At 38.3% G+C, this 24,632-nt stretch overlaps 1 protein-coding gene across 1 annotated transcript in view; it reads left to right on the forward strand.

The window, feature by feature from the left end:
• Nucleotides 1–23,802, forward strand: part of LOC119794651 — a 181,985-nt gene extending 158,183 nt beyond the window's left edge. Inside the window, exons 15-27 of the mRNA XM_038302287.1 lie at nt 772–981; nt 8,123–8,296; nt 8,872–9,081; nt 10,342–10,515; nt 11,100–11,309; nt 12,568–12,741; nt 13,299–13,508; nt 14,768–14,941; nt 15,499–15,708; nt 16,968–17,141; nt 20,161–20,322; nt 21,974–22,017; nt 22,151–23,802. Coding sequence (XP_038158215.1) covers nt 772–981; nt 8,123–8,296; nt 8,872–9,081; nt 10,342–10,515; nt 11,100–11,309; nt 12,568–12,741; nt 13,299–13,508; nt 14,768–14,941; nt 15,499–15,708; nt 16,968–17,141; nt 20,161–20,322; nt 21,974–22,017; nt 22,151–22,686 — 2,662 coding nt within the window. The 3' untranslated portion in view covers nt 22,687–23,802. The remainder of the gene's footprint in view (nt 1–771; nt 982–8,122; nt 8,297–8,871; nt 9,082–10,341; nt 10,516–11,099; nt 11,310–12,567; nt 12,742–13,298; nt 13,509–14,767; nt 14,942–15,498; nt 15,709–16,967; nt 17,142–20,160; nt 20,323–21,973; nt 22,018–22,150) is intronic.
• Nucleotides 23,803–24,632: the final 830 nt, after the last annotated feature.

Consider the following 24,632-nt stretch of genomic DNA (forward strand, 5'->3'; position numbering starts at 1 on the left):
CTGGGTCTTTCAGCATGACAATGATCCCAAACACACCGCCCGGGTAACGAAGGAGTGGCTTTGTAAGAAGCATTTCAAGGTCCTGGAGTGGCCTAGCCAGTCTCCAGATCTCAACCCCATAGAAAATCTTTGGAGGGAGTTGAAAGTCCGTGTTGCCCAGCGACAGCCCCAGAACATCACTGCTCTAGAGGAGATCTGCATGGAGGAATGGGCCAAAATACCAGCAACAGTGTGTGAAAACCTTGTGAAGTATTACAGAAAACATTTGATCTCTGTCATTGCCAACAAAGGGTATATAACAAAGTATTGAGATGAACTTTTGTTATTTACCAAATACTTATTTTCCACCATATTTTGCAAATAAATTCTTTAAAAATCAGACAATGTGATTTTCTGGATTTTTTTTTCTCATTTTGTCTCTTATAGTTGAGGTTTATCTATGATGAAAATTACCGGCCTCTCACATCTTTTTAAGTGAGAGAACTTGCACTATTGGTGGCTGACTGAATACTTTTTTGCCCCACTGTATGTACCTTTCTTACAGCAGACCTCAGGTTTCTGGGGTCCCAATATTAATATGACAGCTATATTCCCAACCTAAAAATGAGGATCCTACAGGGGTCGGAAGAGTGGAACTTAAATACCGAGCCAATATAGGGTTTCTGTTTATATCTAAGCAAACCATCTTGATTATTCATGGATTGAGAAAATGTTTTTATGTTCAAATAACATCTGTTTCTTCTTCTTTACTTGTTTCATTGTGTCTCTCAGACTTAGGTCCTGTAGCCTCTCAGAGAGAACTTGTGAAGTTCTGTTATCAGTTCTTAGCTCCAAATCCTGCTGTCTAAGAGAGATTGACCTGGAGAACAATAACCTCCAAGAATCAGGAGAAAAGTTGCGGGATTATCTGAAGAAGTGCTCTGCTTCAGAGGAGGCTCTTCTCAGGCTGCTGCCAGTGGTCAAAGCTTCAAAAAAAGTTCTGTAAGTACTGACAGACTATGGGCTGAGACAGTAATAAAACAAAGAGTGACAATAAAAGATAATGATTCCCTTGAGGTGTAACTGTGTCATTGACTAAACAGCTTGGGCAAGTTGGCTTTTAGAACCTGTTATCTTGTTGTCTTTTCAAATGTTTTGTTTTGTCCCTTTCCTTATATTTTGTCAATTCTTCATGTATATGCAAACTAATCCAGTTAAAAAGTTGCTCTAGAAAAACATTTTTTATTACACATTGATCATCTGCCCATGATTATCAGGTGTACATGGTCTTTTTTATATTGATGATTCAGATGTTTTAATTATATTTGATTATTTTCCTGATTCATCAAAATCATCAACCTGTGAAGGGGAAAATACTAAACTTTCGTTCTCTGCAGCACTGCTCTAGCCTGACGTAGTCCGACTCAATTCTAGTCAGAATATGAGTCTGATGCTGCTCTATAGAGCTGTGATTATGGGGCGTGTTTTGAACGAACCAGGAAAACAATGCCTCTGCACTCAATTGGATAGACCTACAACCAATAAGAGCAACGGAGTGCGTGACGTATCTTAAGCGAGGCATAGTTGTTGTCCACAAAAATCAAAGCGTGCAGTTGCACGCCTAGAATAAGAAGATGAGACTTGATCGCGTTTCTCTGTTCCTCTTTTAAAATTAATTTGCTGTCGATATCTTCTAGAACAGACCTAATAGCAGAATCTACTCACCTAAACTCTCCAGCGGCAGCCATTATTGTTGTCACCCAAGCGCGCTTTGGTCACGTGGTTGATAACGTTACTCTTGATCATCTGTCCATCATCGTATAAAGCCCGCCCTGACAATTTGATTGGATCGCCTGACAGTGGGCTTTAATACTCGCGCTATTATGGAGCAGAGCCAGACCGAACTTCCCCGAACTCAAACCTTGTGGGCGGGACTAAGTTCGGACTGGCACCCAGGCTAGCAGTGCTCAGCGACACAGAGGAAAGTGAAACAGATTCTTTAAAATTTATAACTGCACTATCTGATAATGATCTGCTAAAGTGAAACCTTCTTTTGGGGGAGAACTCTGTTAAAGTAATCCTGAAGATTATTAAACAGTGGTCAGAGAGGACAGAGTGGTGAACAAATACTGTTATTTCTTCACATTCAATACCTTATGTCAGCACAAGGTTCAAAGCATGAAGATGAGAATGTGTGGGACTATTCACATTTCAAACGAAGCCAATAGTGTCTAAGATAGCATTAAAGGCTGCTCTTAAGCTATCGCCTTCAATGTCAGCATGGATGTTAAAATCTACCACTATAATGACCCTGTCAGTATTAAAAACCAAATCTGATAGGAACTCTAAAAAATGATCTAAAAATTCAGAGTAAGAACCTGGTGGACGATACAAAGTTACAAAAAAAAACAGGTTTTCTTGCTTTGCTATTTGGATGGGGGAAACTAAGGGTTAAATATTCAAAAGAGTTGTAATCAGTAAGTCAGACTTAAAGATTGTTCCTACTCACCTTCTCGCCCACAATTTCTGAGTATGTGAAAATTTGAAATAACTCGAAGGTGTTGCCCCACATTTATGCTCATTGTAGTGGGAAAAAAGTATTCAACTGTTCACCCCAGTTAAAAAATGGAGATAGGTGAAAGTCAGGACTTTATTTATTTTCATATCTTTGTGAAGAGAGAACAGTTCATGAAGTAAATTTTTTTAGTTATGAAAAGAAAGAATCGAGGGGTGACAATACATAGTCTGTCTCTGTGATGATGATGGTCCGCTATTTTAGATCATATATGTAGCATGGACTCATTCGGTCTGCTACGAACATCAATCATAACTTAAAATCATCAGCACAACTTAAGCAACCCAGTCTCATAGGAAAATGTACCCCCACTATGTTGGTCCACACTGCAAAACGTAGTGGAGGTACATTAATGGCCATTTTTTTGTGGTACTGTTACATTTCTTCTGCCTATACGATTTCTGTTGTTTTACGTCCTAGTCACGTGACTTTCAAGATTCCAGCTGGGAGAAGAAAAAAATATATATAGATGGCCGACATTCGCTCATTTTTTTTGTGGAAAGATTAATAACTTGAGTTTGTTTTTGCATTAAAATGAGTTTTGATTACATTTCTAGTGAGAAATGTATAGTTTGTTGCCAGAATATTTACTCAGGGAATGTACATATTCACTTGCTTGTTCGTTACTTGCAAAGATTTTTCAAGATAATGTGAAACTGTAACATTTTGGTATAAACATGGCTGAGATTTCTCTAACTTTTAGTGGGAAAATCAATAATTTCAATCAGTTTCTGCATTTAAATGGGTTTTGATTACATTTATAGCGAGAAGTGTAGGGTTTATTTACATAATATTTACTTAGTGAACATACATAATCACCCGCTTGCTAGTTTTTGCTACGTTTTTCGGATCTCGTCAGGATTATGTGAAATTGCAACGTTTTGGCTGCTACCCATCGCCTAGCATTTAGCTGCCGCCCCGATTCAACATTGAATTCTTTGTGATTTAACTCCATCTGACGGATCAAACCCTCGCCACTGCGTGCGTTGCATCTGAGGTTGATTTTCAGATCAATGCATTACGTCGTGGCATACGGGAGAAACTAATTAAACTAGTTAAAAAAAGGATCATGGGTTAAGATCGGATGTGTTTTATTTGGAAATCTACCGGATCCTTTGTGCATTTAACTTCCTGTTTGGTGCGATCTCATTGATGGGTTTTGACCAGATTTTGACCAAAGAGGAACTAAAAAAAACCCAAAACAATTTAAATACACAACCAGCATATCTGGAATCAATGACAGAGAGCATACATAATCACCCGCTTGCTAGTTTTTGCTACGTTTTTCGGACCTCGTCAGGATTATGTGAAATTGCAACGTTTTGGCTGCTACCCATCGCCTAGCATTTAGCTGCCGCCCCGATTCAACATTGAATTCTTTGTGATTTAACTCCATCTGACGGATCAAACCCTCGCCACTGCGTGCGTTGCGTCTGAGGTTGATTTTCAGATCAATGCATTACGTCGTGGCATACGGGAGAAACTAATTAAACTAGTTAAAAAAAAGGATCATGGGTTAAGATCGGATGTGTTTTATTTGGAAATCTACCGGATCCTTTGTGCAATTAACTTCCTGTTTGGTGCGATCTCATTGATGGGTTTTGACCAGATTTTGACCAAAGAGGAACAAAAAAAACAAAACAATTTGAATACACAACCAGCATATCTGGAATCAATGACAGAGAGCGACTGGGACCAAAAGTTTATTAATTTCTTCCCACTGATTTCCATTCAAAATGTTTTCTATCCCACCGGGCTCTAGGGAAGGGGCGGGCATACCGCCACCTACTGTTCATGAGTGTGTAGCAACATTGTTTTACATCTATTAAATTCTATTTTTTAATTTTGTATTCTGAAGATAAATAAATAATGCTTTCCTTAATCTATAAATATCTTTTATATTTCCTTTATTTCCCAATAATTCTTTAAGACTCCATTCTTGGCCTGTCCTTTCAACTCTTTTCAATTTCTTCCTTTCAGGTTCATATGTTTTGCAGTTCATCAATTCATCTACATTTTCTATCTCTCCACATCCTTCACATTTATCATTATTTTTCCTCCCTATTAAGTATAAATTGTCATTTAAATAAGTATGACCTACTCTTAATCTGATCATTATTATTTCTTCTCTTCGGTTTCTCTCATTAATATTTCTATTTAATACTGACTTTTGTACTTTATATAACCTTCTTCCTTTTTTATCTTCATTCCACCTTTTTTGCCATTTTTCAATTTCTTTCCTCTTGATAAATGATTTTCCTTCCCCTTTCCCTAAAGGAATTGTAATTGTTATTGCCTCCTCTAAAGCCCTTTTTGCTAAATCAATGCCACTCCTGTATAATCTAAATAAACTGTGCTGAATTTCTAATACTAAATCTTTCCTATTATTTCCTTCTCCCTGAATACTTTCTAAAACTGCGTTGGAATCCGTGCATACCACCATACCCTGTCTGCTCTGACCTCCCCAACCCATTGGAAACTCAGTATAACTGCCACCATCTCTGCTGTGAAAACAGATAGTTTATCTGAAATTCTTTTAGAAATGTGTATTTTGAACTCTGGTACATATATTCCTATTCCCACACACCCTTTTAAATTCTTTGAACCATCAGAATATATTTTAAGGTAATTATAATATGAGTTTGCTTGTTGGAATCATTAACTGCTTTAAAAAATATTATTATTATTATTACTATGCTTTTCAAAGAATTTGAATTGTCACTATTTCGTGTCGTATGGTAAATTCTGCTGATTCACTGTTTACCTCAAGTCAAGAGTCTAGAGGTTCCGAGGTCCAAAGGGAGGCTGAGAGAGAGCAGAGCCTTTTCTGTTACTACTCCTCAGTTGTGGAAAGTCCTACTTACAATCATTTAGGGTGTTGTCACAGTCATAACAAAACATCGTTTTTCAGTGACTGCTTTTGCCTTAGATGTGTATTTTGAACTCTGGTACATATATTCCTATTCCCACACACCCTTTTAAATTCTTTGAACCATCAGAATATATTTTAAGGTAATTATAATATGAGTTTGCTTGTTGGAATCATTAACTGCTTTAAAAAATATTATTATTATTATTACTATGCTTTTCAAAGAATTTAAAAGGGTGTGTGGGAATAGGAATATATGTACCAGAGTTCAAAATACACATTTCTAAAAGAATTTCAGATAAACTATCTGTTTTCACAGCAGAGATGGTGGCAGTTATACTGAGTTTCCAATGGGTTGAGGAGTTCAGAGCAGACAGAGTATGGTGGTATGCACGGATTCCAATGCAGTTTTAGAAAGTATTCAGGGAGAAGGAAATAATAGGAAAGATTTAGTATTAGAACTTCAGCACAGTTTATTTAGATTATACAGGAGTGGCATTGATATTTGGTTTTGCTGGGTTCCAGCACATGAAGGGGTAAAAGGAAAGGAAAAGGCAGACAAATTAGCAAAAAGGGCTTTAGAGGAGGCAATAACAATTACAATTCCTTTAGGGAAAGGGGAAGGAAAATCATTTATTAAGAGGAAAGAAATTGAAAAATGGCAAAAAAGGTGGAATGAAGATAAAAAAGGAAGAAGGTTATATAAAGTACAAAAGTCAGTATTAAATAGAAATATTAATGAGAGAAACCGAAGAGAAGAAATAATAATGATCAGATTAAGAGTAGGTCATACTTATTTAAATGACAATTTATACTTAATAGGGAGGGAAAATAATGATAAATGTGAAGGATGTGGAGAGATAGAAAATGTAGATGTATTGATTAACTGCAAAACATATGAACCTGAAACGAAGAAATTTAAAAGAGTTGAAAGGACAGGCCAAGAATGGAGTCTTAAAGGATTATTGGGAAATAAAGGAAATATAAAAGATATTTATAGATTAAGGAAAGCATTATTTATTTATCTTCAGAATACAAAATAAAAAAATAGAATTTAATAGATGTAAAACAATGTTGCTACACACTCATGAACAGTAGGTGGCGGTATGCCCGCCCCTTCCCTAGAGCCCGGTGGGATCGAAAACATTTTGAATGGAAATCAGTGGGGAGAAATTAATAAACTTTTGGTCCCAGTCGCTCTCTGTCATTGATTCCAGATATGCTGGTTGTGTATTTAAATTGTTTTGGGTTTTTTTTAGTTCCTCTTTGGTCAAAATCTGGTCAAAACCCATCAATGAGATCGCACCAAACAGGAAGTTAAATGCACAAAGGATCCGGTAGATTTCCAAATAAAACACATCCGATCTTAACCCATGATCCTTTTTTAACTAGTTTAATTAGTTTCTCCCGTATGCCACGACGTAATGCATTGATCTGAAAATCAACCTCAGACGCAACGCACGCAGTGGCGAGGGTTTGATCCGTCAGATGGAGTTAAATCACAAAGAATTCAATGTTGAATCGGGGCGGCAGCTAAATGCTAGGCGATGGGTAGCAGCCTAAACGTTGCAATTTCACATAATCCTGACGAGATCCGAAAAACCGTAGCAAAAACTAGCAAGTGGGTGATTATGTATGTTCACTAAGTAAATATTATGTAAATAAACCCTACACTTCTCGCTATAAATGTAATCAAAACCCATTTAAATGCAGAAACTGATTGAAATTATTGATTTTCCCACTAAAAGTTAGAGAAATCTCAGCCATGTTTATACCAAAATGTTACAGTTCCACATTATCTTGAAAAATCTTTGCAAGAAACGAACAAGCAAGTGAATATGTACATTCCCTGAGTAAATATTCTGGCAACAAACTATACATTTCTCACTAGAAATGTAATCAAAACTCATTTTAATGCAAAAGCAAACTCAAGTTATTAATCTTTCCACAAAAAAAATGGGCGAATGTCGGCCATATATATATTTTTTTTCTTCTCCCAGCTGGAATCTTGAAAGTCACGTGACTAGGACGTAAAACAATAGAAAGCGTATAGGCAGAAGAAATGTAACAGTACCACAAAAAAATGGCCATTAATGTACCTCCACTACGTTTTGCATTGTGGACCAACGTAGTGGGGGTACATTTTCCCATGAGACTGGGTTGACTGAAGCCTCCGGTCTGCTCAAATACTGCCTTTTTTCTGTTCAGTCATCATCTCACCTCTACAGTCAGTTCAGCTTGTCACCAGCACATTCTGCCTTCATCTATGTCTCCTACCACTCTTTCTGCCTGCGTTCATACTTTCTTTTCATAAACCTTCTTAAACACCTTCTTGACTCTGACTGAATCCCATGTTCTCCAAGGTTCTCTTCTTTCAACATCAAAAGACAAATGGATATTCAGAGCAGATTTAAAATGGCTGCTAAAGTTTTTTCTGTTTTGTAGTGGTACAGTGTTTCTCATTGCATCTCAGCCTGTCCAGACTGAAGAATAATTTAAAGTTTAAACAGTTCATAGAATATTGAAATTTGTCTCCATTGCATTTTGATCAGTTTCAGAGTTTTGACATATCTTGCTTTTCTTCCGAGTTTTTTTTAGGTTTTATTTTATCATTTTTTTTAGATCTGTTCTGTTTAATATACATTTTTTTTGTTGTTTTATTCAATCATAGTTCTTCATTGCTCTCTCTGTCTCTTCAGGCTGAATGACTGTAACCTCTCAGAGAAAAGCTGTAAGGTTCTGGCCTCAGTTCTCAGCTCCCAGTCCTCTAATGTGAGAGAGATGGATCTGAGTAACAACAAGCTGCAGGATTCTGGAGTGGAGCTGCTGTCTTCTGAACTGAAGAGTCCAAACTGCAAACTGGAAACTCTCAGGTCTGAACATCAGTCCAGGACAGATTTTAAGCCTTGATTTATAACTATATTTATTGTGAATAAAGATGCAATGAGCTTAGTGAGGATTGGAAATTTTTTTATTGCAACTTTAAATAGTTACACTAAAACATAAGACTCCAGGATATCACTAAACTCTACTAATGCAGCATCAGGTGAAAGCTGGACTCAACAGAACTTATTTTTATGAATTCTGGGGCCTTATTATTTTTTCTCCCTGTATATAAATATTTGTGCAAAGTATCTCTTTTTCAGGTAAGATTTATTTTACTATATACCAAATTAAGATGAATTGCTTCAGAGTCTTTTAGTACATATGTACCTTTCTTACATCAGACCTCAGGTCCCAATATTAATATGACAGCTATATTCCCAAACTAAAAATGAGGATCCTACAGGGGTCGGAAGAGTGGAACATAAATACCGAGCCAATATAGGGTTTCTGTTTATATCTAAGCAAACATTGATTATCATGATTATTCATGGATTGAGAAAACGTTTTTATGTTCAAATAACATCTGTTTCTTCTTCTTTACTTGTTTCATTGTGTCTCTCAGACTTAGGTCCTGTAGCCTCTCAGAGAGAACTGTTGAAGTTCTGTTATCAGTTCTTAGCTCCAAATCCTGCCGTCTGAGAGAGATTGACCTGGAGAACAATAACCTCCGAGAATCAGGAGAAAAGTTGCGGGATTATCTGAAGAAATACTCTGCTTCAGAGGAGGCTCTTCTCATGCTGCTGCCAGTGGTCAAAGCTTCAAAAAAAGTTCTGTAAGTACTGACAGACTATGGGCTTGGACAAAAAACAAAACAAAGAATGACAATAGAAGTTGGTGATTCCCTCGAAGTTCAACTGTGTCTTTAGCCCCATTTACACTGACCCTCTGAAACCGATCCGTGCTGACTTCGGACCATGCTTGGATCAGTTCACTGTTCCGAGCTTAGTTCCTTAGAACCATTTACACATCGAGCTGGAACGGTTCCTCGCCTCCTAGTGACGATCTACAGTACTACTGCTCTTTAGAGAAAATCAAGCAAATCAACATAGTGTTGTTCATAACAGTCAGGGGCTTGGTTATAATTGTGATATTTCATTGTTTGCGGAGAGTCTGGCAAAGAAGGCAGCCTTTGGTGAATTTACCTGAAAGAGTCAGCTTTTGGGAAGTGGATACTCAAACGATAGTCTAATTAGGGTTAATGGATGCAAGAATCAATGACAGACGTTGAGGTTCATCACACTGCTAAGCAGAATCATCACTGCAAATGGTGTGACAAGGTAGGGAAGTTAGTATTTTTATGAATGTCTGAAATTTCATGAGTATAGAGGCTGACTGTAAGAGGATGATGCGGTCTGCTCATACGCTCTCTGTTATCTGAGAACCGAGCCTCAACTGAACCGCACTGAGCCCTACTGATGAACTAGAACTAGTTTAGCACGGTTCGGTTGTGTCTGGCACGGTCCAGTTCAGTTTCCGTGCCATTCATACTCTACCGTGCTCGGACTGCTCTGGGTACGGTTTCAAAAGGATAGTGAAACAACATAGAACCAGCAAGCAGTAACTGAAGAGGAGGAGTAGAACAAAGACTGTGGTAATGAACTGATTGAGAGCAGGAACAATCTAGAAGGGATTTAAGGGGCAAAAGTGAGGTAAGGTAGAAATACATAGAACTCAAATACATCCAGAAATCACATGAAAATGCAAATGAAACATATGAAAACAAAACAAAAAAAAAACTTAAAAAGAACCAAAAGTGCAAAATGGTGACAATTCTTAATTTGCAGTGGTACAGTGTTGCAAATTGCAGCTCAGTCTGAGCGGACTGAAGAATCATTTAAAAGTTAAACAGTTTACAGAATATAGAAATTTGCTCCCATCCCATTTTGATCTGTTTCAGGGTTTTCACACACGTTGCTTTGCTTCAGCGTTTCTTAGCTTTTACTTTATTGAATGTTTAATCTGTTCTGCTTAATCTAAATTTTTAAATGTTTTATTATATCATAGTTCTTCATTGCTCTCTCTGTCTCTTCAGGCTGAATGACTGTAACCTCTCAGAGAAAAGCTGTAAGGTTCTGGCCTCAGTTCTCAGCTCCCAGTCCTCTAATGTGAGAGAGATGGATCTGAGTAACAACAAGCTGCAGGATTCTGGAGTGGAGCTGCTGTCTTCTGAACTGAAGAGTCCAAACTGCAAACTGGAAACTCTCAGGTCTGAACATCAGTCCAGGACAGATTTTAAGCCTTGATTTGTAACTATATTTATTGTGAATAAAGATGCAATGAGCTTAGTGAGGATTGGAAAATTTTTTATTGCAACTTTAAATAGTTACACTAAAACATAAGACTCCAGGATATCACTAAACTCTACTAATGCAGCGTCAGGTGAAAGCTGGACTCAACAGAACTTATTTTTATGAATTCTGGGGCCTTATCATTTTTTCTCCCCGTATATAAATATTTGCGCAAAGTATCTCTCTTTCAGGTAAGATTTATTTTAGTAAATACCAAATTAAGATGAATTGCTTCAGAGTCTTTTAGTACATATGTACCTTTCCTACATCAGACCCCAGGTATCTGGGGTCCCAATATTAATATGATGGCTATATTTCCAACCTACAAATGAGGATCCTACAGGGGTCGGAAGAGTGGAACATAAATACCGAGCCAATATAGGGTTTCTGTTTATATCTGAGCAAACATTGATCATCTTGATTATTCATGGATTGAGAAAATGTTTTTATGTTCAAATAACATCTGTTTCTTCTTCTTTACTTGTTTCATTTTGTCTCTCAGACTTAGGTCCTGTAGCCTCTCAGAGAGAACTTGTGAAGTTCTGTTATCAGTTCTTAGCTCCAAATCCTGCTGTCTAAGAGAGATTGACCTGGAGAACAATAACCTCCGAGAATCAGGAGAAAAGTTGCGGGATTACCTGAAGAAGTGCTCTGCTTCAGAGGAGGCTCTTCTCAGGCTGCTGCCAGTCGTCAAAGCTTCACAAAAAGTTCTGTAAGTACTGACAGACTATGGACTTAGACAGAAACAAAACAAAGAATGACAATAGAAGTTGGTGATTCCCTTGAAGTTCAGCTGTGTCTTTAGCCCCATTTACACTGACCCTCTGAAACCGATCCGTGCTGACTTCGGACCATGCTTGGATCAGTTCACTGTTCCGAGCTTAGTTCCTTAGAACCATTTACACATCGAGCTGGAACGGTTCCTCGCCTCCTAGTGACGATCTACAGTACTACTGCTCTTTAGAGAAAATCAAGCAAATCAACATAGTGTTGTTCATAACAGTCAGGGGCTTGGTTGTAATTGTCATATTTCATTGTTTGCGGAGAGTCTGGCAAAGAAGGCAGCCTTTGGTGAATTTACCTGAAAGAGTCAGCTTTTGGGAAGTGGATACTCAAACGATAGTCTAATTAGGGTTAATGGATGCAAGAATCAATGACAGACGTTGAGGTTCATCACACTGCTAAGCAGAATCATCACTGCAAATGGTGTGACAAGGTAGGGAAGTTAGTATTTTTATGAATGTCTGAAATTTCATGAGTATAGAGGCTGACTGTAAGAGGATGATGCGGTCTGCTCATACGCTCTCTGTTATCTGAGAACCGAGCCTCAACTGAACCGCACTGAGCCCTACTGATGAACTAGAACTAGTTTAGCACGGTTCGGTTGTGTCTGGCACGGTCCAGTTCAGTTTCCGTGCCATTCATACTCTACCGTGCTCGGACTGCTCTGGGTACGGTTTCAAAAGGATAGTGAAACAACATAGAACCAGCAAGCAGTAACTGAAGAGGAGGAGTAGAACAAAGACTGTGGTAATGAACTGATTGAGAGCAGGAACAATCTAGAAGGGATTTAAGGGGCAAAAGTGAGGTAAGGAAGAAATACATAGAACTCAAATACATCCAGAAATCACATGAAAATGCAAATGAAACATATGAAAACAAACAAAAAAAAAACTTAAACAGAACCAAAAGTGCAAAATGGTGACAATTCTTAATTTGCAGTGGTACAGTGTTGCAAATTGCAGCTCAGTCTGAGCGGACTGAAGAATCATTTAAAAGTTAAACAGTTTACAGAATATAGAAATTTGCTCCCATCCCATTTTGATCTGTTTCAGGGTTTTCACACACGTTGCTTTGCTTCAGCGTTTCTTAGCTTTTACTTTATTGAATGTTTAATCTGTTCTGCTTAATCTAAATTTTTAAATGTTTTATTATATCATAGTTCTTCATTGCTCTCTCTGTCTCTTCAGGCTGAATGACTGTAACCTCTCAGAGAAAAGCTGTAAGGTTCTGGCCTCAGTTCTCAGCTCCCAGTCCTCTAATGTGAGAGAGATGGATCTGAGTAACAACAAGCTGCAGGATTCTGGAGTGGAGCTGCTGTCTTCTGAACTGAAGAGTCCAAACTGCAAACTGGAAACTCTCAGGTCTGAACATCAGTCCAGGACAGATTTTAAGCCTTGATTTATAACTATATTTATTGTGAATAAAGATGCAATGAGCTTAGTGAGGATTGGAAAATTTTTTATTGCAACTTTAAATAGTTACACTAAAACATAAGACTCCAGGATATCACTAAACTCTACTAATGCAGCGTCAGGTGAAAGCTGGACTCAACAGAACTTATTTTTATGAATTCTGGGGCCTTATTATTTTATCTTGCCGTATATAAATATTTGCGCAAAGTATCTCTCTTACAGGTAAGATTTATTTTACTATATACCAAATTAAGATGAATTGCTTCAGAGGCTTTTAGTACATATGTACCTTTCTTACGTCCCAATATTAATATGACAGCTATATTCCCAACCTAAAAATGAGGGTCCTACAGGGGTCGGAAGAGTGGAACATAAATACCGAGCCAATATAGGGTTTCTGTTTATATCTGAGCAAACCATCTTGATTATTCATGGATTGAGAAAATGTTTTTATGTTCAAATAACATCTGTTGCTTCTTCTTTACTTGTTTCATTTTGTCTCTCAGACTTAGGTCCTGTAGCCTCTCAGAGAGAACTTGTGAAGTTCTGTTATCAGTTCTTAGCTCCAAATCCTGCCGTCTGAGAGAGATTGACCTGGAGAACAATAACCTCCAAGAATCAGGAGAAAAGTTGCGGGATTATCTGAAGAAATACTCTGCTTCAGAGGAGGCTCTTCTCATGCTGCTGCCAGTGGTCAAAGCTTCAAAAAAAGTTCTGTAAGTACTGACAGACTATGGGCTTGGACAAAAAACAAAACAAAGAATGACAATAGAAGTTGGTGATTCCCTCGAAGTTCAACTGTGTCTTTAGCCCCATTTACACTGACCCTCTGAAACCGATCCGTGCTGACTTCGGACCATGCTTGGATCAGTTCACTGTTCCGAGCTTAGTTCCTTAGAACCATTTACACATCGAGCTGGAACGGTTCCTCGCCTCCTAGTGACGATCTACAGTACTACTGCTCTTTAGAGAAAATCAAGCAAATCAACATAGTGTTGTTCATAACAGTCAGGGGCTTGGTTATAATTGTGATATTTCATTGTTTGCGGAGAGTCTGGCAAAGAAGGCAGCCTTTGGTGAATTTACCTGAAAGAGTCAGCTTTTGGGAAGTGGATACTCAAACGATAGTCTAATTAGGGTTAATGGATGCAAGAATCAATGACAGACGTTGAGGTTCATCACACTGCTAAGCAGAATCATCACTGCAAATGGTGTGACAAGGTAGGGAAGTTAGTATTTTTATGAATGTCTGAAATTTCATGAGTATAGAGGCTGACTGTAAGAGGATGATGCGGTCTGCTCATACGCTCTCTGTTATCTGAGAACCGAGCCTCAACTGAACCGCACTGAGCCCTACTGATGAACTAGAACTAGTTTAGCACGGTTCGGTTGTGTCTGGCACGGTCCAGTTCAGTTTCCGTGCCATTCATACTCTACCGTGCTCGGACTGCTCTGGGTACGGTTTCAAAAGGATAGTGAAACAACATAGAACCAGCAAGCAGTAACTGAAGAGGAGGAGTAGAACAAAGACTGTGGTAATGAACTGATTGAGAGCAGGAACAATCTAGAAGGGATTTAAGGGGCAAAAGTGAGGTAAGGTAGAAATACATAGAACTCAAATACATCCAGAAATCACATGAAAATGCAAATGAAACATATGAAAACAAAAAAAAAAAAAACTTAAAAAGAACCAAAAGTGCAAAATGGTGACAATTCTTAATTTGCAGTGGTACAGTGTTGCAAATTGCAGCTCAGTCTGAGCGGACTGAAGAATCATTTAAAAGTTAAACAGTTTACAGAATATAGAAATTTGCTCCCATCCCATTTTGATCTGTTTCAGGGTTTTCACACACGTTGCTTTGCTTCAGCGTTTCTTAGCTTTTACTTTATTGAATGTTTAATCTGTTCTGCTTAATCTAAATTTTTAAATGTTTTATTATATCATAGTTCTTCATTGCTCTCTCTGTCTCTTCAGGCTGAATGACTGTAACCTCTCAGAGAAAAGCTGTAAGGTTCTGGCCTCAGTTCTCAGCTCCCAGTCCTCTAATGTGAGAGAGATGGATCTGAGTAACAACAAGCTGCAGGATTCTGGAGTGGAGCTGCTGTCTTCTGAACTGAAGAGTCCAAACTGCAAACTGGAAACTCTCAGGTCTGAACATCAGTCCAGGACAGATTTTAAGCCTTGATTTATAACTATATTTATTGTGAATAAAGATGCAATGAGCTTAGTGAGGATTGGAAAATTTTTTATTGCAACTTTAAATAGTTACACTAAAACATAAGACTCCAGGATATCACTAAACTCTACTAATGCAGCGTCAGGTGAAAGCTGGACTCAACAGAACTTATTTTTATGAATTCTGGGGCCTTATTATTTTTTCTCCCCGTATATAAATATTTGCGCAAAGTATCTCTCTTTCAGGTAAGATTTATTTTAGTAAATACCAAATTAAGATGAATTGCTTCAGAGGCTTTTAGTACATATGTACCTTTCTTACGTCCCAATATTAATATGACAGCTATATTCCCAACCTAAAAATGAGGATCCTACAGGGGTCGGAAGAGTGGAACATAAATACCGAGCCAATATAGGGTTTCTGTTTATATCTGAGCAAACCATCTTGATTATTCATGGATTGAGAAAATGTTTTTATGTTCAAATAACATCTGTTTCTTCTTCTTTACTTGTTTCATTTTGTCTCTCAGACTTAGGTCCTGTAGCCTCTCAGAGAGAACTTGTGAAGTTCTGTTATCAGTTCTTAGCTCCAAATCCTGCCGTCTGAGAGAGATTGACCTGGAGAACAATAACCTCCAAGAATCAGGAGAAAAGTTGCGGGATTATCTGAAGAAATACTCTGCTTCAGAGGAGGCTCTTCTCATGCTGCTGCCAGTGGTCAAAGCTTCAAAAAAAGTTCTGTAAGTACTGACAGACTATGGGCTTAGACAGAAAACAAAACAAAGAATGACAATAGAAGTTGGTGATTCCCTCGAAGTTCAACTGTGTCTTTAGCCCCATTTACACTGACCCTCTGAAACCGATCCGTGCTGACTTCGGACCATGCTTGGATCAGTTCACTGTTCCGAGCTTAGTTCCTTAGAACCATTTACACATCGAGCTGGAACGGTTCCTCGCCTCCTAGTGACGATCTACAGTACTACTGCTCTTTAGAGAAAATCAAGCAAATCAACATAGTGTTGTTCATAACAGTCAGGGGCTTGGTTATAATTGTGATATTTCATTGTTTGCGGAGAGTCTGGCAAAGAAGGCAGCCTTTGGTGAATTTACCTGAAAGAGTCAGCTTTTGGGAAGTGGATACTCAAACGATAGTCTAATTAGGGTTAATGGATGCAAGAATCAATGACAGACGTTGAGGTTCATCACACTGCTAAGCAGAATCATCACTGCAAATGGTGTGACAAGGTAGGGAAGTTAGTATTTTTATGAATGTCTGAAATTTCATGAGTATAGAGGCTGACTGTAAGAGGATGATGCGGTCTGCTCATACGCTCTCTGTTATCTGAGAACCGAGCCTCAACTGAACCTCACTGAGCCCTACTGATGAACTAGAACTAGTTTAGCACGGTTCGGTTGTGTCTGGCACGGTCCAGTTCAGTTTCCGTGCCATTCATACTCTACCGTGCTCGGACTGCTTTGGGTACGGTTTCAAAAGGATAGTGAAACAACATAGAACCAGCAAGCAGTAACTGAAGAGGAGGAGTAGAACAAAGACTGTGGTAATGAACTGATTGAGAGCAGGAACAATCTAGAAGGGATTTAAGGGGCAAAAGTGAGGTAAGGTAGAAATACATAGAACTCAAATACATCCAGAAATCACATGAAAATGCAAATGAAACATATGAAAACAAACAAAAAAAAAACTTAAAAAGAACCAAAAGTGCAAAATGGTGACAATTCTTAATTTGCAGTGGTACAGTGTTGCAAATTGCAGCTCAGTCTGAGCGGACTGAAGAATCATTTAAAAGTTAAACAGTTTACAGAATATAAAAATTTGCTCCCATCCCATTTTGATCTGTTTCAGGGTTTTCACACGCGTTGCTTTGCTTCAGCGTTTCTTAGATTTTATTTTATCAAATGTTTAGTCTGTTCTGCTTAATCTAAATTTTTAAATGTTTTATTATATCATAGTTCTTCATTGCTCTCTCTGTCTCTTCAGGCTGAATGACTGTAACCTCTCAGAGAAAAGCTGTAAGGTTCTGGCCTCAGTTCTCAGCTCCCAGTCCTCTAATGTGAGAGAGATGGATCTGAGTAACAACAAGCTGCAGGATTCTGGAGTGGAGCTGCTGTCTTCTGGACTGAAGAGTCCAAACTGCAAACTGGAAACTCTCAGGTCTGAACATCAGTCCAGGACAGATTTGAATTTATACTGAATGTTTATTTGATGGAAGTGAGCATTGGAACATGTTTTACAACTATTTAAAAAAGTTAGACAGAAAATAAAGACTCCCAGCTAAATCAAAAACTATCATTAAACCCTGATAATGAAGCTTAAGGTGAAGCAAAAGGTGGAGTGAACCAGAACTCAATGTGGGTTGATGATTGTTTTTTAAACAAAAATACATTATATAACCATGTATTTTACTGAAATCTTCATCCAAAACGATTTCCAGCTGAATGTAAACATTGTTGTTCCTAAAGAAAAATATGCTGGGATCCAAATGATTACTTGTAGGATCCAATCAGTTTAAACTAAAATACCACCCTTCTCATTCTTCCATTGTCTTCAAGTAGAGCCAATACTGCTATCTTTCCACAAGTTTGTAGTCTTTTCACATTATGGACAGGTATGATCATTACAAATCACATGGATGAGGACCGGATGAGACGCTAAACAATCTCCCAAGAGCTCTTTGTGAGTAATATGGTGTTAGACTGGTATAAAATATAAACAGTTAAACCTGTTTATTCAAGTAAATATGTCTAATTCAGGTAAAACAAATTAACAACTATAAAACAAGCGTGTTGACATTTAAAATTTTAAGCTTAATTTTCTCTGATTTTTCTACTCAAACTGGACAAGGAAACTTTGAAGAGCCTAAATTCTTACATCGATTAGTCATTGTCAACATTGTGATGAACTAAACATGGAAATCACATGGTAACAACACCACACCGTTTGAATTGTTCAGCCATTAGCAGCTGCAATATCTATGCAGAAGAAAACAAAAAACTTGCAAGCTTTGATGCTTTCCTTGCCCTGGTTGAAATTCTCCATTAAGAATTCTAGGCTGTGAGGGAGTCCCTCGATTTGAGTCAACCTCAATTAGTTTTAGCTACTGCGGAGAATAAAGTGCTAAAGGAGGATGTAAAAATCCTCCAAAGATGAAGGAGACCATTTTGGATCTGCAGGCCCTTAGCATGAGGGATAATTGGATATGGATAATTTGGAAGAGCCCGAATCTACTATCCAAGATTTTCTCCAACATCAGCTGAAACTCTTTAGTGAACAGTTGAAAAACATCTCATTCCAGTGCTTTCTCCAGCTTTGAGGTAAGAGACGTGATAACAACAGACCTAGAGCTACCCTGGAAAAATTGAAATCTAGATACGTTATTTTTTCTTAAAATAAGTGCATTTGTTCTTGGATTGAGGAGGTAAAATAAACATTTTGCCAATGGAACAAGACAATTTACAGTTAAATAAGAAAACACAATTCCATTGTCTTATTTCAAGAGCATTTTATCCAATTGTCTTATTTTAAGAGTAAAAATACTAATTCCATTGGCAAACTATCTTGTTTACCTAATTTAAGGGTAAATACACTTAATTTAAGAAATTTTTACTTACTTCTAGATAATTTTTCCAGTGTATAGCTGCTAAATTTATGAACTATAAGGAAAAATGTGTAAAAAGTCCAGTCAAAGAGCTGAGGGACAGGCACTTCAAGGTTAATTATCTGTTTCTGAAATAAATTTTTGTCCAAAGACGAGTTGTGTTCCTGATCAGAAAAAAATGAATATCTGAAGGTATCAGGGCTACGCTGGCTATAGATAAACTTTACTGTGAGCAAAAAAATATTAGAACACCCTGCCATTTTGCAAGTTCTCCAACTTAAAAATCATGGAGGTGTCTGAAATTTGCATCGTAGGTGCATGAGCATTGTGACAGACATAATGTAAAAATAAATTCTAGAAATCACAATGCATGATTTTTTATCTATTTATTTGTACGATACAGCTGCAAATAAGAATTAGAAAACCTGTCTATCAGATAGAATTCTGGCCATCAAAGACCTGTTATTCTGCCTTCAAAATGTCCACCTCCACCAGGTATTATCCTAAATTAGATGCATCTGTATGAGGTTGTAAGCCCCATATCAATATGAAAGCTAAATTCCCAATCCAAACATAAGATTCCTACGGGAGTTTATGTTTATGTATTTAACAGACGCTTTTATCCAAAGTGACTCCTGAGTGTGAGTCGGGTGACTTACCACTTGAACTGGCTGGCGGCTAGCAGGAGTCAGATCAGTGGAACATGTATAAGATTACTGACACTAGTGCTGGTCTGACTAAGTATTCAAGACACCTATCAGCTCTGCCTCGTTTTCAATTAGCCTACATCAGATTCATCTGCTTACCTGACCATTTAACCAACTCTCAGACCAGCCACTAGGGGCAGATTATTACTAGCCACCGATAAGTTTAATTCAGCGTTCCTGTCACCTGCCTGTCTGTTTCTCACCTGATGCTGCCACCTGATTCTCTGAGCCTGCCTGAACCCTATCGGACCTGTCATAGTTTAATTTTGGACCTCTGATCTGTTTTCTGTGCCCTGATCTTGCTCTTTGATTCTCCCCTGGATTGTCTATGAACCTCTGTTTTTGGACCCCGAACACCAGTTTCTCCCTTGGAGCATTTAGCTGGACTCCGCTCTAATGGATCTCAACCTGTGTATTTCCTTAGAGCAATGATTAACTGTCAAAGAAGGATACCTTAAAATCAGCCTGAACGGCTTTTTGAATCTTCTGAGATTCACCAGTGATGTCACAAATTAACTGGTATCTTCAGAAACTCACAAAGTTTGTTCACAACACAGAAAAGGTTACTGAGCCAGAATTCAACTATAGAGACATCTCCCTCTTTTTCTGTCTGCTAATATTACTGTTCAACTTCCTATCAGAAGTTCTGGTTACTGACATTGGTGAATCTCTCACAACCTGTTAACATGTCCCTTGTTGTTCTGGTTGAATTCTGGGTCTTCCATTTTCTGGTCATTACAGACAATGTAGTGTTTCTATTTTTATCAGAACAAACTCGATAATCCTGACTGTTCATGGATTGAGACAAAGTTTGTCTGTCTGAATAACATCTGTTTCTTCTTTGCTGACTTTTTAAATTTTGTCTCAGACTTAGATCCTGTAACCTCTCAGGTAGAACTTGTGTAGTTCTGTCATCAGTTCTGAGGTCCAAGTTCTGTTTTCTGAAAGAAGTTGATCTGAAGAATAACAACCTCCAAGATTCAGGGCAGAAGTTTCTGTCTGGTTCAGACTGGACTCTGGAAATATTCAGGTGAGGGTTCACTAAACTGGATTTTCTGGGTTCTAATGAGGTTCAATGTTTTCTGTTTCGCAGACCCAAATGCTTTAAATGCTGCATTGATGATGTTTTGGTAAATCTTTCTGAGTGATTGTTTCTTGGCTGAAACAGAAAGCAGTTAGTTCATCATCTGTTTTAGTGTCTTATTTAGAATCATGGTGACCAAGATCAGATTCTCTGTACTGGTTCCAGTGATGGAACGTCTCTTTAAGTTCACTTTTCCAAAGAAACACTTTTGTTATAAGTACTTCCAGAATATTGAGTATTTTGTACCTTCTAGTACCATCTACGCAAAGTTTGTAGACTCCGGGTGGCCTCCACAGATACATCTCAGTTCAAAGAACAAAGCAGGAGGACAGAAATACTGACAAAACAAAGAAAGCAGAATCTGCTGTAGTGGGAACCAGAACCAGTGAACAAACACACCATCACCCAGTGCCCAGAGGATGATGGTTGCCAGTTCCCAGTTTCTGGACATCAAACTGCTTCACCTGTGGCCAGACTAAGGTTCCAGCAGACCATCAGAGATCCCAACCTTGTCTGCTTCTCTGAGACATGGAGAACACTTGTTGTCCTGGACCACACCATGATATTGTCCAATTCTTTCCCTTGCACTGGGTGGACAGAACAGCAAAGGCAGGAACATTAGCAGGTGGTGGAGTTCTTGTTATATCTAATAGCAGATGGTTCAATGGTATGGACATCAGGAATTTAGCAGATCTGGAGCATCTGCCCATCACTTTACTTGCTTAGACCTTAGAATGCAGTACCTGATGTTTTCAGTGAAGATCAGAACAGTCACTTCCATGTTCCTCCTATCTTAGGAGAGGACTGCAATAGTTCAATTCTAAGACAAGTCAGGACTGAAGACTTTTGAGAAGCTAAAGCTGTTGCTGCTCATTTTGTCCAGGATGCAAGATGATAGATGCTGAAAAACCTTAGCGATTGTCTTTTATCTCATCAATCTGCTTCAATCTCAGTGTACATGCTGGACTAAGTAAATGTTAAAGATCTAAGAGCTCAAGTAAGAACCAGACTGGATCGTGTCCTCCTCATGCCTGATTAAAAAGATGAAATGAAAAGAATGAGTTCAAACTGTGCTGAAACATGACAACTACAGGACAGGACTCTCCATTCAAATGAACAAGTCCAAATGTTCCACTTGTTCATTTCTGTTCTTCTTCTGAGTGAAGAAGGTTCTTCTGAAGGTTCTGCTATGGCAGAACCTTCAGTACTGAGACAGGAAAAAACACCTAAGTTGATTTGGACTTTAAAATGTCTGAAGTGGGAAATTAAGAGAATCCAGAGGCCTGGTTATTTGCAACTTTGCTAACACAAAAATGAGCCAAGGTTCCTTGGTCATCAGCTGGCCCTTTACTGCATAGTTTATTGTTAACAACAGACAGAAGGTTCAGGCTGCATCTTGTTGTTTTCTTTGATACTGTTCTATCACTTTGGTTTCTCCTACAATGAACCATTAATGTATGAGGCAAGTAATCAAGTCCAAATGACCCAGATCCAGTTCTTCCAGCAGCATGTCAGAGTGGAATCTGATCTGTTCTATTACAATGTCCATGTTTTCCTGCTGAAAGACACTGATGGTCTGACCCCCTCCTCCTTTCAGGGAGCCTGATGGAGTCAGATGGTTGAAACCAGATCTGAAGAAGTGTAAGTGTGTTTTTCATTGGATTTATTACATTCAGCCATCTTCAAACTGTCCATCATTCATTCAGGAATCATCATCAAAGTGTCAATAAATGATCAATAACTGCACCTGGATTGTATTTGATTTCTCCATCAGATTCCTGTCAGCTCACAATCGACACAAACACAGTGAGCAGAAACCTGAAACTGTCTGAAGACAACAGGAAGGTGACACATGTGAGGGAGCTTCAGTCAAATCCTGATCATCTAGACAGATTTGATCACTGGTATCAGCTGCTGTGCAGTGATGGTCTAAATAGTCGCTGTTACTGGGAGGTTGAGTGGAAAGGAAGAGTTACTATATCAGTGAGTTACAGAAGAATCAGGAGGAAAGGAGAAAGTTATGACTGTTTGTTTGGATGGAATGATCATTCCTGGAGTCTGAGCTACTCTGAAAGTGGTTACTCTGTCAGGCACAACAAGAAGATTACACCCATCTCCTACTCCTCTTCCTCCTCCTCCTCTGTCTCTAACAGAGTAGCAGTGTATATGGACTGTCCTGCTGGCATTCTGTCCTTCTACAGAGCCTCCTCTAACTCACTAATCCACCTCTTCACCTTCAACACCAAATTCAATGAACCTCTTTATCCTGGATTATTCATCTATCCTGGTTCCTCAGTTTTTCTGTGTTGAGTCTAAAGAGTCTCCTCCCATCAGAGAAACTCTCACACTGGTGAAAAGGATCCAAAGCTGTGATTATTTTTCCAGTCATAGCTTTATATTGGGATTTTCCACGATGTGCTTCCGGTGCTATGCCAAGGCTTCTGCTGGAGTTAGTTCTGTAATGGTTCCTTTCCCAGATAAAGAGGGTGCCTCCTCAGAATCTGTGGGCTGTGAAGATCAGGGTTCCTGGAACTGATTAGTGATGAAAAATGATGATGTGAGTGGAGCTGCTGTTTGAACTGCCCTGCTGGTTGTTCAGTTCCTCACTGTCAGTATCTGCTATGTTTTAATAAGCCAGATCATTTCCCAATAGACTTCAATATTGAAATATTGGACAATAACACAGGATGTACTGCCAGTTTTATGATTTTTATTTAAAAATATTTGCAACATTTAAAAAAAATATTGAAAACCTTTAATCCAAATTAATCTGTTTCATCAACAGTTTTTATCAAATAAAATGGTGATCAATAAATCTAAGTGTTTTAGTAATGAAGTTTTATCTATTTTTATCAGAAACAAATATTAGACATGATTAAAGTGGATTCTGTCAATTCTTTGTTCAGAAGGTTTTAACCTCTCTGTGCCCCCCTTTACAGTCTCTGCATTTCATTGAAAATTGGATTATTGGAAATAAGATATGTACTTATTGAAACACTAGTTCAGATGTCATCAGGCTTTACATTCCACCTTGCAGTTAATTATTGTTATCTGTTCTAAAATGACCTAATTAAACTTCCAAGCAGTGCCTGTTGGCCATTAGAGGGCGTAAGGGCGCCACCCCTTCTCAGTTCACGACATAAAAAAACTAATTAAAATTAAATTATAAATTTAAAATATTTCTAAAATTTTCTATTCAATCTTTAATAACAAGTTAAGCGCTGTTTAATTTTTCGTCAAATTGGTGATGTATTTTCGCCATAGGGCCCAAAATTATTTGCCCATTGGCCCTGCTCGAATTCATGGGAATCTGGTTTAGAAGGCCAGATTCGATGGACGATGACGTCATAGCACGGCGCCGAGGTCTGGTCGGATTCCAAGACTCCTCGTCATGCGACCTTAAAATGCATCCTTCTTTTTGCCCGATTTGAAGGACGGGTCCGATGTATCCTCGGTATCCTTGGTTATCCCAGGATTCATTGCGAGACCAAGCAAGCTGTGATCAGTGGAAAGGTTACTTGGCGCCGAACAGTGGTGAAAATTGAAAGTTCAGTTTAAATGAATAAGTATGTGAATAGTTCCGTCTGAAATCAATGAAAATAGTTTTTTTAATGATATGTGATGGCAATGTTTGATTTATCTAAAGGTTTTTATCTGTTACTGTGTAAATGGGTTTGGCTGTAATTTAAGAACAGATTCTAATATATCTGCATTGTGGGCACTATAAATCTGACATGTGATTTTGCAGATATATTTTTTATACCATACATTGTTTAGATGTACTTATATATTTCTACCCCTTTTATAGAATAGAATAGAAATTCTCTTTATAGTCCCATCCATCCATTATCTGACGCGCTTATCCCGAGTGGGGTCGCGAGGGATGCTGGTGCCTATCTCCAGCTGTCAATGGGTGAGTGGCAGGGTACACCCTGGACAGGTCGCCAGTCCATCGCAGGGCTCTTTATTGTCCCACCATGGGCAAATTTACTGCAGCAGAAAGATTATTGAAAATAGTCACACAAATTGGACATTAGAAAAATTTATAAGAATAACATAATAGGGAAGAGAAAATATAAACAATAAAATCCTGTAAAGTGTTTTAACAATATCAAACTGTGCACCTGGAGAATAAATAACCAATATGCAGCTATGGACATTTTTACAGTAATGGATATTTGAAAATAGCAGCAACATCAGAGATGTGCAGAATGACAGCAGCAGGTTATTTAACTGACTAAGGTTTCTATCGTTAC

Source organism: Cyprinodon tularosa, unplaced genomic scaffold (genome assembly GCF_016077235.1).
Source record: "Cyprinodon tularosa strain WSP-4 unplaced genomic scaffold, ASM1607723v1 ctg486, whole genome shotgun sequence".
NCBI lineage: Eukaryota > Metazoa > Chordata > Actinopteri > Cyprinodontiformes > Cyprinodontidae > Cyprinodon > Cyprinodon tularosa.